The sequence below is a fragment of the Heteronotia binoei genome, chromosome 5, assembly GCF_032191835.1.
Source record: "Heteronotia binoei isolate CCM8104 ecotype False Entrance Well chromosome 5, APGP_CSIRO_Hbin_v1, whole genome shotgun sequence".
Classification (NCBI taxonomy): Eukaryota; Metazoa; Chordata; class Lepidosauria; order Squamata; family Gekkonidae; genus Heteronotia; species Heteronotia binoei.
Genome location: NC_083227.1, coordinates 124,303,012 through 124,319,578, shown reverse-complemented (window position 1 = coordinate 124,319,578; position 16,567 = coordinate 124,303,012). Strand labels below are relative to the sequence as shown.

Here is a 16,567-nt window from a genome sequence, read left to right as displayed (position 1 = left end):
ATCAGGGATGGTAAGGCGCTGGCCGGTGCGTTAGGCGGACGGTACACCAGCCAGATCACCAACCCCCCTCCGACATCCCACGCCAAACCGGCACATTCAATACCCTCAATCTTTGGGCCCGGGAGAGCCCGGAAGGAGTAACCCTCCCGTATGAATAATGCCACCCCTCCAATTTTACACAATTATTAGAGTCACACTAGGACTAGAGACATCCAAGTTTATATCCCCACTCAAACTCACTGAGTAAAGCCTGATCCTATCATTATTTCATTCTAACCTTCTTCATAAGGTTCTTATAAGGAAAAAAAACAGCAAAAAGGAAGTACTGTGTAGCCTGAGCTCCTTGCAAGAAGGCTGGGGTAACAAGATAACATACAGATAAGAGATAATTCTTACTATGCTGGGGAGCGCCCTGGTTATATAGCCAGTTACAAATGAAACTCAGAACATTCACATTCAGACTGGGAAATGGCACTTGGAATGTCACAAAGTATGAGTCTTTAATACAGGGCATTTAGCTATTTTTGCAAATTCTGTTGATGAAAAAATTCAGTGTGATTTGTTTAAAGACTTTGAAATAAGGAAGTGAGATGTAAGGAAAAAGAAATTATTATCTGTTGAGGTATAACAACAGGATGTTGGGACCTTCATGCATGCAGGTCTTCAGGAGGCATCCAGTTGGCCACTGCAGGAACCAGGATGTTGGAAAAGTGGACCTTTTATTTAATCTAACAGTTCATAGTTTATTTATATACTGCCTTTCAAACAATGCCCCCCAAAGTAGTTTACAATACTGAACAAGACAACAAAATGCAATTGATGCTACTCCTCTTGCATGCCATATGTTATTTCTCTAACTCAAAGGCCAATTGAAAAGACAGGTCTTCAAATCCATTTGGAATACCTTTAGGTAAGAAATTATTTTCAGCTCCTCTTGGAGGGAGTTTCAAAATTGTGGAGCAACAACTGAAAAAGCACTCCCTCCCTGGATTTCCATCAGCCCAACCTCTGCTAGGGCTAGTTCCCAGAGGGAGGCCTTTCATTCATTTATTTAGAAAATTTATATTCTGCCGTTTCCTAGATGGGCTGTCTTCAAGTCTTGGATTGACCAATATGGGTTGAGGTGATCCTTCAGGTAGTCTGGGTCTCAGCTATTTAGGACTTTAAAGGTCAAAACCAGATTCTTATGAGACACATAGCATTCTGAAGGTGAGGTGGCACCTGTAAAGATGACTGGGACCTTTCATGGGATTCTCTCAGCAGCAGCTTCTCTTGGTCATGTGCTTTCTGGAGTTCTGCAAGGGAAACACCAAATCAATGATCAGAAGATCTGAGAGGAAAATTACTACAATAGCTCAGAGGAGTAAGCTTTTAAGTCTTCACCTTTCTCTCTCTTGGGTGTGGAGAATCTAAAAGCATATGGGCCAAACACCAGGCAACAAGAGCTGAGTGGCACCTAGTCCACTCAAAAATACAGTGGATGGTCTTCTTGGGAGTCAGGCTCATTAATGAGCATATTCACAAGCAACAGTCATTACCAGCCTCTAGGGAGCATTTGTGTATCTGTGTGCGCTGCATGCCCAGCATTTTAGTATTGGCATTAGCTGCCTTTGCAGTTTGTATAGAGACATTAAATACATTTACTTCCTATACCTCCATTTGTCCCATAACCCTTACTTGCTAGCTTTCTACCCACAACTGCTTCCAAGCCTTTTCAGCATGCTTCCTTTGCTATATGAAAATCTCTCTACAGCCACAAATATGTTGCTGCTAAATTATGAGAAAAACTTTGTAGTGGTTGGTGTATGCAAAAGGGAACCATGGAATGCCTGTGCAATCAGAACTAAAATGACAGCCTGAAGGCCAGCATAGTAAGCAATGGAAGTACACTCCACCCATTTGATTTTTTAATTTTAATTTTATTTTTTGGCCAAGTTGCAGCTGACTTATGGTGACCACACAAGGTTTTTAAGGCAAAAGACATTCAGAGGTGTTTTGCCATTGCATACAACCCTGGTGTTTCTTGAAGGTCTTCCACCCAGCCATGGCTGATCCTGCTTAGCTTCCGAAATCTGCCTAGCCTGGGCTATCCAGGCCATGGCACCAATCTGATATAGCAACATTAATACTCAGGAAATATGGTCTGGCCAATGTTTGAATGGGAGGCCTCCAGAGAACATTATGAACACTGCCAAGGAGTCCATAATTAACAACAAATGAGATGCAGATGTGAATAACATCATTGATATTATCTGGAAAAACATATGTTCTACTAAACATCATCTAGGGAGTGCTTCTTTTTCCCCACAGAGGCTTTGTGCCCTTGAATATCTGCCTGCCATATCATATCACAGAGTCTTTGTTGACCATTAGGGCAACATTTGTGACATCCCAGTGCTCTTTAATCATTGGACTTGAAAGAGGAAAAGAGATGAAACAATGGTACTGAGTGGAGATATAAGTGAGCAGCAGATGCAAGTAAACCTGTAGACAGCTTTTGGACTCTTACCTTGCAGCCTCTCTTCCTGCTGTCTCTTCAGCAATTCACACTGCTCAGCAATTTGCTGTCTACATTCTAAATCCTTCTCCTTCTCCACCTAAAAACCCCAAATGGGCAAAAATATAACATAAGTAATGTTAACAAAAACCAAACACACCTATTCTGTTACTGCTTTCTATCAAAGTACTGATGTAAATAATGATGTGTACTACTCTCATAATAAGACACTTCGGTGCGAAGGGCGGGGTATAAATCCCAATATAAATAAATAAATAAATAAATAAAATATGGCATGCCCTACTCTCAGAGGATATTACTATCACTCCAACACAGTGCAGATGAATGTGAGTTGCTGACATTCATTCGGTCATGGTGAGAACAAAATAATGACAAAATGGAACTGTGAGACTCCAACCTGGGTTTTAACTTCTAGACTAAGTCTCTCCGTCTCAGCTCGGTGTGCATTCTTCAAAGATTCTTTCTCCTCCTGGTGTTGTTGCTGGAGACTTGTGATCCTGTTCCTCTGCTTTTCCAGCAGCTCTGCCTTCTCTTTCTCTGCTTCCTCATGCACATGTGCTGCATTGGCTATATGTTCAAGGAGGAAAAAAAATAGGCAGGCAGCGTTTTAAAGCTCCACAGTCTACAGTGTTCCTTCTAATCCTTTTCCCCTACTGAGTCAGAACAGTTCACATCCTAAGCAGAATAATCTTAAAATGGACAATGGGCCGTGCAAGACCCTGTGCAGCTCCAGACTGCTGCTGAGTGGTGCTTCCTGTATTCATGAGCAGCTGCTCATGCACACAGCTTACAGGGAACACTGTCACAGATTACTTTCCTTGTTATTGACGTGTTCATGGGATTATCTTTTAACTCGGAGACGCTGAAGATTGACACAGAAACTTTCTGCATGCAATGCCTCACTGGGTCCCAAGCCCCATTGACCTGCATTCATAAAGAGTATTTTAATATTTAAAGGTTGGAGAGACATTAATAATGCAGCTGAAGTGTTTGAACATCAAACTGACCTCCCCGTGTAACTGCCAGAGCCAACTAAAGGTGGCCTGTCAAGGAGGTGGGTATGCATTATTCCCTTGAGGACATACATAATTTGTCCAAGAAGCTAAAGTCATGAAGTATGAAATCTCCACTTGAAATCTTTACTCAGCCAGGAGCCTACAAAGCAATATTAGAGAAGTTACTGACTCTGCCGAATCAGTAACATGGGGCTAATATTTCTTTATTAATGTCTTTCCACCAAAGGCACTTGAGAAAGCTTACAATTAAAAAAAAATATAAGCAATGATCATATAATAAAAGCAAAGTGCTTTTTTAAAACTCAAACACCTGGATAAGCAACATAATCAACAGAACATCTGGATAAGTAAGTGCACCTTTAGCAAACACAGCACACTTGGTGCCAGCTGAGTATCTGTGAGGATGGTATTCTGTCATCCAGGTAACACATAGGATTGTGCTGGAAAATACCTGAAGACTTTGGAGGTGGATCCAGGATAGGGTGGGGTTTAGGGAGGGGCCTCAGCAGGGTACAATGTCATGGAGCCTCCAAAGCAGCCATTTTCTCCAGCTAAAGATTAGTTGCAAAAGCAGGAGATATCCAGGCCCCATCTGGAGGCTGGCAACCTAGCACCACCTCAAGAAAGGTTGATCTGATTTATACTCTTAATTCTGTAGGGATTAAACAAGCCATGTATGTGAAATATTTCATTATTGTTGGAACCCTGGCTGAAACAGCCTTGCTGCTCAGGTCTGGAAGCCTATATCGGCCATCATTCCTGGCCTGAGCCCATACTGGCCAAGGAGAGACATTCCTGTAAAACCACTGCTGAATCCATCCAGTCCATGGATGGCCCCCATATGATCAGAATTGTGCACAGAACATACCCAAACCTATCTGAACTTGCATAGGTAAGGACTAGGGATCCAACCAAATTTCAGAGCTCCACTGTTTTTCTCTTGTACAAACTGAACCCCAGAGTCTTTCCTTTTCTGCCATTTTAATTTTTTGCACCTTGTTAGTTTTCTATCAAGTGCATATAAATGAGTGTAGGAAAAACAAATGAATAGGTTGTACCACAATGTGCTGACCTGGATAGCCCAGGCTACCCTGAGCTAAGGAGGATCAGCCCTGGCTAGTATTTGGATGGGAGACCTCCAAAGAATACCAGAGTCATGATGTGGAGGCAAATCACCTCTGAACGTCTCTTGTCTTGAAAACCCTGCAGGGTTGCCGTAAGTCACCTGTGACTTCACTGCACTTTCTACCACAGCACCACAATAAAAATGTTCCTCATCTAAAGGGCTCACAAAGACAACATGCAAAGAAAAAGAAAAAGAAGAAAAGACAGGGGTATCCTTTTGCTAGACTAGCAATGGGAACAGTCCTCTCCCCCTTAATACTATGCTGTATTCCTCAGCAGCAGTAGAATTTTCAGCTATACAAGGCAAGAGCAAAGCTAACTTAAATAATTATGAAAGCAGTTTTCTGGACAAACACGTGCAAGTTCTTTTATCCTGAATGCTAGAAACCCCCTTCTTCTCAGAAAGATGTCTGCTTTCCCCCTCATTACTGAATTGTACTTACTGTTTGTTAAAAGGAGGAGTTGCTTATTTAAGGAGAATTCCTTGGCTAAGTGAGTTGGACCAGCTGTCAAAGCCTTAGACTATTGCCAGATTTTTTCCTTCCTCAACAACTATATAATTTACAACAAAAATTCTACCTGTCTATGACAACTAATATTGGAATAGGCTAATATTATCATGAATATTCCAAAGAATGTGGAGTTACACTGTACAGGAAATAACATATGTGAAATGTGTTCTCCTAGGAATTCCCCCCCCCCGGTCATATTTATATTTCACATGGAGATACATAAGAACATAAGAGGAACCCTGCTGAATGTTGTGGGTCAGCCAGGGCTCAGTGAGGAATCATCAGGAGAGGAGGAGCCATGTGTAGCCAGCTCTGAGTCAACAGAAGCCAGCAAGAAGGAGGATGAACTACAGGCTGGGCAGGATTCACAGCCAACAGCTGGTGCTGAGCCACTGACAGTCTGCAGCCCTGAGTCAACAGGTGAAACTAAGTTGAAACTAAGTTCCCAGCCCTCCAGGCTACAAGCAGAACTGTAGGAGAAATGACAGCGTGCTTGCCTCCTGGGCCAACTCCAGCTGTTTGAGCAGCTGGCTGTAGAATTACTCCTGAGCAGCTGGCTACAAATTTGATCCTTAGGTACAGACATATAAAAACTAGCCAAGGGACCTGACAAGGATAGCCCAGGCAAGCCCATTCTCATCAGATCTCAAAAGCTAAGCAGGCTTGACTCTGTCAAGTACTTGGATGGGAGACCTCCTTGGAATACCAGCAGTCAGAAGGTGGAGGCAGGCTATTTTCAGCTACCTCCCTCTCTTTTAAACATTTTAATTTTTTATCGAAAATTTTTTGCAGAGCTGGGTACCAAGATTGGTGGATGAAAATGCCTTCTTCCTTTCTGTTAAAATTGTGCTGGTGTTTGTAAATCTCAATAGCTTCTCTGTTCAGGCGGGTATGATAATGTGAGACCGTAGAAAGGATTTCAGTTCTTTCAAAGTGGATGACGTGGTCTCCTTCTTGAAGTGCATGTTCAGCTACAGCTGATTTTTCTGGCTGAAACAAGCGACAGTGTCTCTTGTGTTCGGTGAGACGGGTGTTGATACTGCGTTGGGTAGTGCCAATGTAGACTGCACCACAGGAGCAGGGTATTTTGTAGACTCCAGGGGTTGAAAGTGGATCTCTCATATCTTTGGCCGAGCGCAGCATGTGGCGGATCTGTTGTGTGGGCTTGAAGACTGTGTCAACATTATGGCGTTTGAGAATTTTGCCAATGCGGTCGGTGACAGATTTTATGTAGGGCAGGAAGGCTGTACCCACATTTGTGAGTGGCTCAGGATTTGGTGTGGATGGTCTCCTGGGATGGAGGGCTCTTCTAATTTCTTGTTGGGAGTATCCATTGGCCTGCAGTGACTGTTTGAGGTGGTGTAGTTCCTGTTGGAGTTGGCTTGGTTCACAGATGCGTGATGCACGGTGAATGAGGGTTTTTACAACTGTACGTTTTTGGCGAGGATGATGATTGGAATTCTTATTTAGATAGCGATCGGTGTGTGTGGGTTTCCTGAATACAGTGTGGCCGAGTTTTCCGTCGTCTTTCCTGGTAATGAGAACGTCAAGAAAGGCAAGTTGACCATTGTTTTCTTTCTTCACGGTGAACTGGATACGAGGATGGACTGAATTCAGATGAAGGAGAAAGTTATTCAAAGCAGCCTCTCCATGACTCCAGATGGCAAAAACATCATCCACATATCGGAGCCAGCAACGTGGTTTTAGGAGGGCAGATCTTAGTGCTGTATCTTCGAAGGTTTCCATGTAAAAGTTAGCGATGACAGGGCTAAGGGGGCTTCCCTTGGCAACTCCATCGATTTGTTCATAAAAGTTATTGTTCCACTGGAAGTAGGTAGTGGTGAGCACGTGGTGAAATAGGGCAGTGATGTCATCAGGAAAGATGTGTTGTAGTTGAACAAGGGTTTCTTTGATGGGAACCATGGTGAACAATGAGATGACATCGAAGCTTACTAAAAGATCGCTTGGTTGGAGTTTTAGGGGTTTGATTTTTTCCAAAAAATGTGATGAGTCCCTAATGTAAGAGGTGGTGTTGCCCACACGGGGTTGAAGAAGGCCGGTCAAGTGTTTGCCTATGGCGTAGGTAGGTGAGCCGATGGCGTTGACTATCGGTCTAAGAGGAACATTGGGTTTGTGGATCTTAGGTAGGCCATATAGTCTGGGGGGCAGAGCTTCAGACTTTCTGAGCAGGCGTTGATCCTCAATCGGTATTGAAGAGCCTTTGATGAACAGATTTGTTTTCCGAAGTATTCTTGTGGTGGGATCGCAGCGAAGTTTCCAGTATGTATCTGGCTTGAGAAGGTCCTGAATTTTATTATGGTAGTCTTCTGTATTGAGAATAACTGTGGCGTTCCCCTTATCCGCTGCAAGAACCAGTATGTCCTTGTCAGTGTTGAGGGTTTTTAGAGCTGATCTTTCTGCATGGGTGAGGTTGCTTTTTGGGGGTTTAGCATGTTGTAAGATTCTTGATGATTCTCTTCTTATTTCTTCTGTAATGTGTCGTGGGAGGTTGCGAATACTGGCTTCAATGTTAGCGATAATGTCTTCTGTAGGAATTCTGGAAGGGGTGATGGCGAAGTTCCCTCCTTTGGAGAGCACAGAGATTTCAGCTGTTGTCAGTTGTCGTTTGGACAGGTTGACGACTGTGCGTTGTGTGTCCAGTGTAGGAGAGGGTTGCTTGGTTCTGGAGATGTTGTTATACTTTTGTTTTTGTTGCTCAGTTGCCAGACCCATGGTGGATATATGAGAAGTGTGAGTGATGCGGTCAACAAGGTCCTAGTCATTTTTCTGTAGTTTGTTGCTGAGTTCAAGGTGAATGAGAAGAAGTTGGCGGTCGTTGAGGGCTAGATCCCGCCGGGTTTGGTGTATTCTGTCATGTAGTAGGGCTCTTTCCATATGGTTATAGATGCGGTGAGCAGATGGAGTACTGAAGTGGCGTTTTTGCTGTAGAAAGCGGGGAGTGATCTCTGTATCACGGCAGCGTAGCAGAAAGGTGAGTGAGCAGAGGAGTTGGGCTTTTCTCTTGCGGAGTGTCTCCAGCCGTCGGATCAGGTGGTAGGATTCCTCCCCGTAGAGGCGTGTTATCAAAGATTTCAGGTTTTCACGGCTGGTAACATCATCATTGATCCCGAAAGATTCTACAAACCCTAATGATGTTACCAGCCGTGAAAACCTGAAATCTTTGATAAATAGCTAGTATTTTTAAAAAACTTGGTAGTTTGCCATTCCTATTCTAGGATAGGAACCCATTTAGCTAACAGATTCGATAAATCCATTCGAGAATCCGTCCTGTGTAATGTGTCTGGAATTTTATCCATAGTAAAAAACAACCATACCTTGGCACGCTATTGATCAACAGTAGGGACATATTTGGATTTCCAAAATGAAGCAATTAAAAATTTGGCAGTCATTAATAGGATCATAATAAACTGTTGCCTGATCTTAAATTAGGGTTGCCAATCCCCAGGTGAGGCAGGGGTAAAGGTATAAACCTCCGTGAAAACCAGCCTCTAAATTTATACAAAATGTTTACTAGGATTGTTGCCAGTAAAAATTTCTCAAATAGTCACCAACAGATTCATACAGAACTAAACATTAAAGGAACATCACCCAGTCACCCATAGTCACTAAACAACAAATAAATGTCCTATTTCATAACAGAAGGGTGTAGGTGGCCATCCCAACAGTATAGTCTTTCATGGAGACCGAAGCTCCAGACGGCTTTATCTTGTACAGCAAGGCACAAATATAATTTGCTACGCGGTTGTGATATCTGGGGCTCTGGGGGGGCTGTCATTTGAGGTAGAGGCACCAAACTTGCAGCAGAGCATTCAACACCTCTCCTCAAAAGACCCTCCAAATTTCAAAAATATTAGACCATGGGGTCCAGTTCTATGAATCTTAAAAGTAGGTGCCCCTATCCTTCATTATTTCCAATGGAGAGAAGGTGTGCAGTCCCTTTAAATGTGATGGCCAGAACTCCCTTTGGAGTTCAGTTATGTTTGTCACAACCCTTCTCCTGATTCCACTCCAATGTCTCCTGGCTCCACCCCAAAAGTCCCCAGATATTTCTTGAATTGGACATGCCAACTCTTATCTTAAATAGAAGTGTGTTTCTGAAATAAAGTGAGTTCAGTCAGCTCTGAATCAACCAAGAACACTTTATTGCAAGAAGAAACAGTCACAGAGGAACACAGGCAAAACTGCAACCTCATATAATTTGGCCATGGTTAACCACGCCCCCCAGCAGGCAACAGTTAATCCTATTGGCTCACTCCAGAATCCTTCATTTGAATATCTTTGTTACAAGGCATTACATGCCTAGCATCCTGATTGGCCAGTTCTTCCAGGCTTCAGGATTCTGGTTTGAAAGGAGTGCCTGTCTCAAGCTCAGGCAACAGGAACCCAGTGAGATGCAATACATAACACAGCAAATACATAACACATAGGTTAAGAAGTATTAATTCTTGACCAGTGGGATTTCATACCCAGTTAGATTTCTAATCTCTTTTAAAATATCCTGCCAAAATTGATAGATATTTTTACAGGCCCACCAGCAATGATGAAATGAGCCTAACTCACTGCATCCCTTCCAGCATAAAGGAATTCGCTACATTTTCCTATGGTATAATTGGACTATCATCCTGTTAGTACTTTATAGGCTAATAACTGTATATTTAAAACCTCGGAGTGAAGCACGGGAAAATTCCAGATCTTATTCCACTGTTCAGGTGTAATTCCAGCATTACAGTCCTTATTTCACTTAAATTGCAGAAGGCTGTGCAGGGCTCGGGGACCACGGCCAGCTCAAAGAATCCCTGCCACCTTGTCTTCCATGTGGGCAGCCATAGAGCAGGACCAGCTGGAGGGGCACCGGGAATGGTGGGAGGCCATGGCCATGGGCCAACGCTGGATGGAGGGGATTCAAGGGACCATGTCCATGGCCACTGACCACCTGTCCAGTCTCCTGGCCGTGGTGAGGCAGTCACAGGAGTGGCCTGCTCGCTAATATTAATCAGTCCCTGGTGGCCAGCGGAGGGGCTACTCCTGCCGCTCCCAGGGCGGGCCCCCTGTGGCAAGGCAGGCGGGGAGACGCTGCGCACATGCACCGTCAGGGATGTCGACCAGGACACCACGCCCACCTGATGGGACCGGCCGCCCCACAGCTCCGCCTCCAGCAGATCCTCCAGCGGCTCCCTCTCGTTAGGGGCCAGGGGGGACGGGCTGCCCCACACACAAGTCTGCCGTGCCTGTCAGTAGTTGAATCTACCTTTACACAGTTTGACAGCTCAAATGTGACAGCAGGTGATCTAGCTAGCATGCTAGGTCACAGTGACCTTATCTACAAGCCGGTTTGAGCCGGCAGAAGACAGGTGGAAAGGACCTGCTGAGTCAGCATGACTGTGGACTGCCAGGATTGGCTGATAGAACTATATATGGACTGTGCTTGCAATGCACAGGTCTCTCTTCGAGAGTTCACTTGCTGGCGGAGCGCTTTGGTCCTGTGTTTAATGTATTTGACTGCATTAGTGAGCACGTTGTATATATTGTAAATACACTGTTTTAGCACTAGCTGCAGGTGTCTGACTCACTTCTTTACTGGGGCTCACCGTTGAGCACATCACACCGCTCTCTCTGCAAACACCCGCACCGACAGTGCCTGCCCCCCCCCGCATTCCTGGCCCCCAGGGCATGGTGTGGGGATGTGGGCAGATCCAGGGTCCATAGCATGAGGGAGGCAGCTAGGGCTGACCATCTGTGTGGGGACACCCTCCGTAGGTTCTTCACCATGTCGGCCACCAGTGTCATGGTGTGGGATCAGATGCTGGCACGAGCAGCCAGTCGCGGACGCCCCATGCCCTGTGCTCAGTGTCACACCTTGAGGGGACTCAGGCCGCTCATCATCTGTGGACAGATGGAGGTCACCCACCGCGGCATCCATGACCTCCTCACTTGATGAGTCCTCCCCCTGATTTGGCACCTCCTGACGGCTGTCCGGACGTCCTGGGGGCGGCGGGGGGTGCTGGACCTGCCGACCTCCCGTCCCGCAGGTGCTCGGTGGCCAGCTGCAGTCTTTGGCTCTCTCGCTAGAGTGGCCTCCTGCCTCTGAGTCCACAGTGGAGCTCGTGGCAGCCTGCAACAATTCCTGGGAGTCATCTGGGGGGGGGGGCAAAGGGTGTTGCCATCAGAATCTGGCAGTCCCACGGTGGCGAGAACGGGGGTGGGGGGAAGGTGCCAACCTACCGCAGATCACCTCAATGCCGTGGCCAGCTACAGCCACTGAGTAGATGAGGGAGTCCCATGATTGCCTCAGAGCCAGTCAGGGCCCAGGCCACCACCTCCTCATAGGTCGAGCCCTCAGCGATGAGATGCCAGACCCGCTTCTTGGCAGGACCGAAGGAGTCATTCCAATGCTTCAGGGTGGACTGCTCTGTGCGGGGGACCTGGTCACAGAAGACACTCGCTCCGCAGCCATATGCCAGAAACCCCACCAACAAGAGTTCGCCCCACCGGCTCTTGTGACAGCAAATGCCATCACAGCATTCTCAGCCACCAAGTCAAAGAGGAGTGCCTTCTCTGCCTCAGTTCAGTTTGGTTGGCAGTGACTCTCGGTCGATGCTGATCCGTCTGCTGCCATTCCTCCCATGGGCAGTGGAATGTGGGGGCTGCTGACCGCAGCTGGCTGATAGTGGTTGTTCTCACACCGCCCCACCCAGGGACACCAGCAGGGCATCTGTTGGCCTCGACGGCCCCACGCCACAGCTCGTGCAGGGCTCCTCACAGCTCCAGCAGTGTCTGGAAGCTGTGGTGGAGCGCCTGGGGAAGGTAGCACGGCCACCGCAGCCCACGCACACAGGACGCAAACCATAGGGGCCTGTGGTGGATGGTGCCCCCTCATCCCACCGCCAGAGCCCCCCCAGGTGCTGCCGTTGCATATCCTCCCTGCTCTCTATGTGTGGGTTGCACGGTGGCAGCGGAGACACCGTCAGGCGCGCAGATACTGGGAGCACCTGAGCACTTTGCGTCTTGAGGATGCCTCCTGTCTGGACCGCTTTCGCCTGGACCGTGCCACCATCCAGGACCTGTGTGAGCAGTTCAGGGCAAGCCTCTGCAGCCGGGTGACCAGCCCCCGCCCCACCCCCGTCCTGCAGCGGGTCCTCATCTCCCTACGCTTCCTGGCGACCAGCTCCTTCCAAAGTGTGGTGGCCGAGGTCCTGGAGGTCTCCCGGTTGTCGGCCAGCCACTGCCTCCACTTCTTCCTAGACGCCACGCTTCAGCGCCTCCAGCAGCATGTGCAGTTCCCAACAGGTGAGGAGGAGCTGTGGACTTCCAGAGCTGGCTTCACAGTGGTCATGGAGTTCCCCAATGTTGTGGGGGCTGTGGACTGCACGCATGTTGCCCTGGTGGCCCCGCGGAAGGATCCCATGGTGTACCGGAACAGGCACCACTTCTACAACCTCAACATGCAGGCATCCTGCAATCACCAGGGACCCTTCACAGATCTGGTAATGAAGTTCCCTGGGAGTGTACATGACGCCCAGATCTTCACGTCCTCGGGGCTCAATCACCTCCTGGCAGCCTGGCCAGATGGGCAGGGGTGGTTGCTAGGTAAGGCCACCAGGTGGCGGCGTGGGGTGCCCCTCCCATCCCCTGTCCTCACCTTCCTGTCTCCACAGGTGAATGAGGCTACCCGTTGCTGCCCTACCTGCTGACGCTGTACCAGGAGGACGCACCTGAGGACCAGGCAGCATACAACCAGGGGCACAGGGCCACTCGCATGGTCATTGAGCGTGCCTTTGGGCAGCTGATGAGGTTCTGCTGCCTGCACCACACAGGTGGGCGACGCAGCATGCAGCCCCTGCCTGTGGCTAAGCTGATCGCTGTGTGCGTCATGCTACACAATATCGCCACCTGCCGCCCCCCAGGACCTTCCCCTCCCAGACCCCGGATCGCCGATGGGGGAGAATGAGGAGGCGGAGGTATGGGCTGCCACCCAGCAGTACTTTGGGGGGCACTTGCATCGGGAGCATGTGCGAGCTCACATATGGGCCAATCAGCACATGGGCAAGGCACCCAGGGACGAGAACATGCCTTGAGTGCGGCCGCTCACACACCTGGGGACACTGGGGGGACACCGCACGCTCCCATGTATGCTGATGCCTCTTGGGCACTTCATTCTATTATTAAACCAGAATTGCCGGGACCACTCTCGGAATCCCATCAAAAATTCATGCACTTGTTGGAAAAGGCATGGGGAAGACAATGAAATGGCAGGCAGAGCTGAAGTCCTGCGGGGAGACACAAAAAAGAAAGATAAGGTAGAAAAACATAGGGAGGGGACCTGGGAACCCCCGTGCAATGCCGGGTGTGCCTCGGCAGGGATCCCGAATGCTGTGGCCATGGGACTGTCAGGCAGGGCACCATGGCAGGCATTCTGTGAGATGTGAGTGGCTACAGACACAACTCCCAGCTAAAGCTGTCCCTCGGCAAACAGCGGCCAACAGGGACGATAGCCACCACTCACATCTCCCCACGTGCTTCCTGGGCCAAGCAGGCGCACCTTCAAGTCCACAAGTTTATCTCATTTGCATATCCAGATTTTTAATAACATGTATGATATCGTGATAGGTTGAGAATAGTTTAAATATTTAAAGATATCTTCCCACAAAATTTCCTGAAAAGGTTTTTTATCTAAAAAAGCACGTGCAATAAGTTTCTAGTCAGCTTGATATGCTGTAATGTAGTATTTTATCACAAAAGACAAAATAGTGGCATCATAATATTTTTTAAGATTGGGAAGTGCCAAACCTCCTTTTGTTTTAGTAGCACTTAAAGTTTCAAAATTAACTTTTTAGTGGCCCATACAAAGCCTACTAAATCTTAATGCCATTTTCTGGATTGGTTAGGTTCTATGTGTATTGGAACAGTCCTGAATAAATAAGGCTATTTAGGTAAGATGAATGTATGGTTAGGTATGAATTATATGAATCCTCTCTAACCAAGAAAAATGATCATTCTTCCACTTCCTAAGCAAATTCAAAACTGAATTATGGAGTGTTTTATAATTACAAATGAATAAATCCTTGATATGAATTGGAATTTGAATCCCTAAATATTGCCAAATCTTTTAAATCCAATTAAAGGAAAACATTTTTTAAGACAAACAACTGCAGATTTATACCCCGCCCTTCTCTCTGAATCAGAGACTCAGAGTGGCTTACAATCTCCTTTATCTTCTCCCCCCCCACAATAGACACCCTGTGAGATGGGTGGGGCTGAGAGGGCTCTCACAGCAGCTGCCCTTTCAAGTACAACCTCTGCGATTGCTATGGCTAACCCAAGGCCATTCCAGTAGGTGTAAGTGGGGAACCAAACCCGGTTCTCCCAGATAAGAGTCCACGCACTTAACCACTACACCAAACTGGCTCTCCAAATATAAGAAAATTGTCAAAATATAACAGTGTCCAAATATAAGAAAATTATAAACTGTCAAAAGCTTTCCCTATGTCTAAGGAGAGAGCTAATGAGTTTTGGATATGATAATGTTAATTAACTGAGCTTGCTCACTAGAAAGTAAGATAGAAAATTTAGAAGGAAATTTAGAAGAAATTTAGATTTAGAAGGGTTAACTTGTAACACCAAGAACTGAGCAGATTCTGCAAATGTTCTTTCATTAGCTTGTAGAGAACTAATAGGGTTAGTAACATATAATCCTATATCATCAGCAAATAAGATAATTTTAATTTGTTTCCCATTAATATGGATGTCTGAAATGGAAGAATAATTCCTAATTGCTTGGACTAATGCTTCAATTGCTAAGGCAAATAAGGTGGGTGACAACCCTGAGGAGTGCCTCTCGGAAAGTCCTTAGAACACTGCCAATTTATATAAAGATTAACCTTAGGGGTTCTGTATAGCATTTTGATTATCTTGATAAAATTTGGGCCAAAGCTCATATGTTCTAAAAGTGTGCAAATATAAGAAAATTCTAAGCTGTCAAAAGCTTTCTCTAGGTCTAAGGAGAGAGCTAATGAGTTTTGGATATGATGTTTGCAAAAATATATGAGTTTTTTCTAGTATTATCAGAGATATCTCTACATGGGATAAACCCTATCTGATCCAAATGAATATAATAATGTATTATAGAGTTTATACAAGAAGCCAATATGGAAGCAAATGATTTATAATCCTTATTATAGGTCTATGTTATTTGGTATCAGTTGGATCTTATCCTGGTTTTGGGATTACTACTATTTTTGCCAAATTCCAAGAGCTGGGGAGCAAACCATTATTGAAAACCAAATGTTTCTATAAGAGGATCAACTAACCGTTTTGCTAATTTTTCTATAGAATTCAGCCAGGAGTCCATCCCGGCCAGGAGTTTTGTTATTCTTGAGCCCCTTTATAGTATACAGAAACTCTTGCATTGTTATTGATTTGTCTAAAAAACTTTTATGAGAATCTGACAAGGTATAAATACAATTGTTCTCCTGTAAGAATATAGACGCTAATTCAGAAGGAGGGTTTGAAGAAGTATAAAAAGACTTGTAATATTGACTAATCATTGAAAAGATATCTGTGTAAACAATATAATTGCCCAATTTTATCTTTTATACATGAAACATGATTTTCACAATTGCGTTTTTTAGTTTTCCAGTTAAGATATTTAAGAGCTTTTGGTGTTCTATGGCAATATTTGTTTTAGAATAGCCAATTTTTAAAAAATATCACATACTTCTAAGACTTCCAACTTGAGTTCTATGTGTAATTTCCTATACGTTTTCTGACTGCATGTGTTTTTGTGTAAATTTTCTAGGTGATGAATCTTATTGAAGAGATCTTCTTTCAACTGATTTTTCATGCATTTATGGGAGGAGGCCAAGGATATAATTTTGCCACATAACATGGTTTTGAATACATCCCACACTACATTCGATGAGACTTCACATGTGCTATAATGTTTGAAATAATCAGTAATCTCTTTCTTGAGCTCCTTTGCAATATAATCAACTTGCAATAAAGATGTATTCAATTCCCACTGCGTATTGAGTATGTGTTTACTACATCGGTGTCACTAAATATGCAACCTATCATGGCATGGTCTGACCATATATGGGGGTGAACGGTAGCCAAAAAAAAATGTGACTTGGCCACTACAATACTCACCCCTAGTTCCAGATAATTTATGAATAAATTAAATAGTCCTGGTCCTAATACTGATCCTGGTAGGTCACCACTGCTTACATCCTTGCACAGTGAGAACTGCCCATTGATTCCTATTCTTTGCTTCCTGTCATTTAACCAGTTTTTAATTCATAAGAGAACTTGTCTTCTTATCCCATGACCGGTAGACTGGAGTCTTTGATGAGGTACCTTATCAAAAGCTATTCGAAAGT

General features: G+C 45.5%; 1 protein-coding gene across 1 annotated transcript in view; it reads right to left on the bottom strand.

The window, feature by feature from the left end:
- The window catches only part of CCDC69 (coiled-coil domain containing 69), an 82,381-nt gene that overhangs the window by 18,101 nt on the left and 47,713 nt on the right, over positions 1–16,567 (bottom strand). Inside the window, exons 3-5 of the mRNA XM_060240294.1 lie at positions 2,916–3,085; positions 2,510–2,597; positions 1,222–1,295 (exon numbers count right to left, since the gene is read on the bottom strand). Coding sequence (XP_060096277.1) covers positions 1,222–1,295; positions 2,510–2,597; positions 2,916–3,085 — 332 coding nt within the window. The remainder of the gene's footprint in view (positions 1–1,221; positions 1,296–2,509; positions 2,598–2,915; positions 3,086–16,567) is intronic.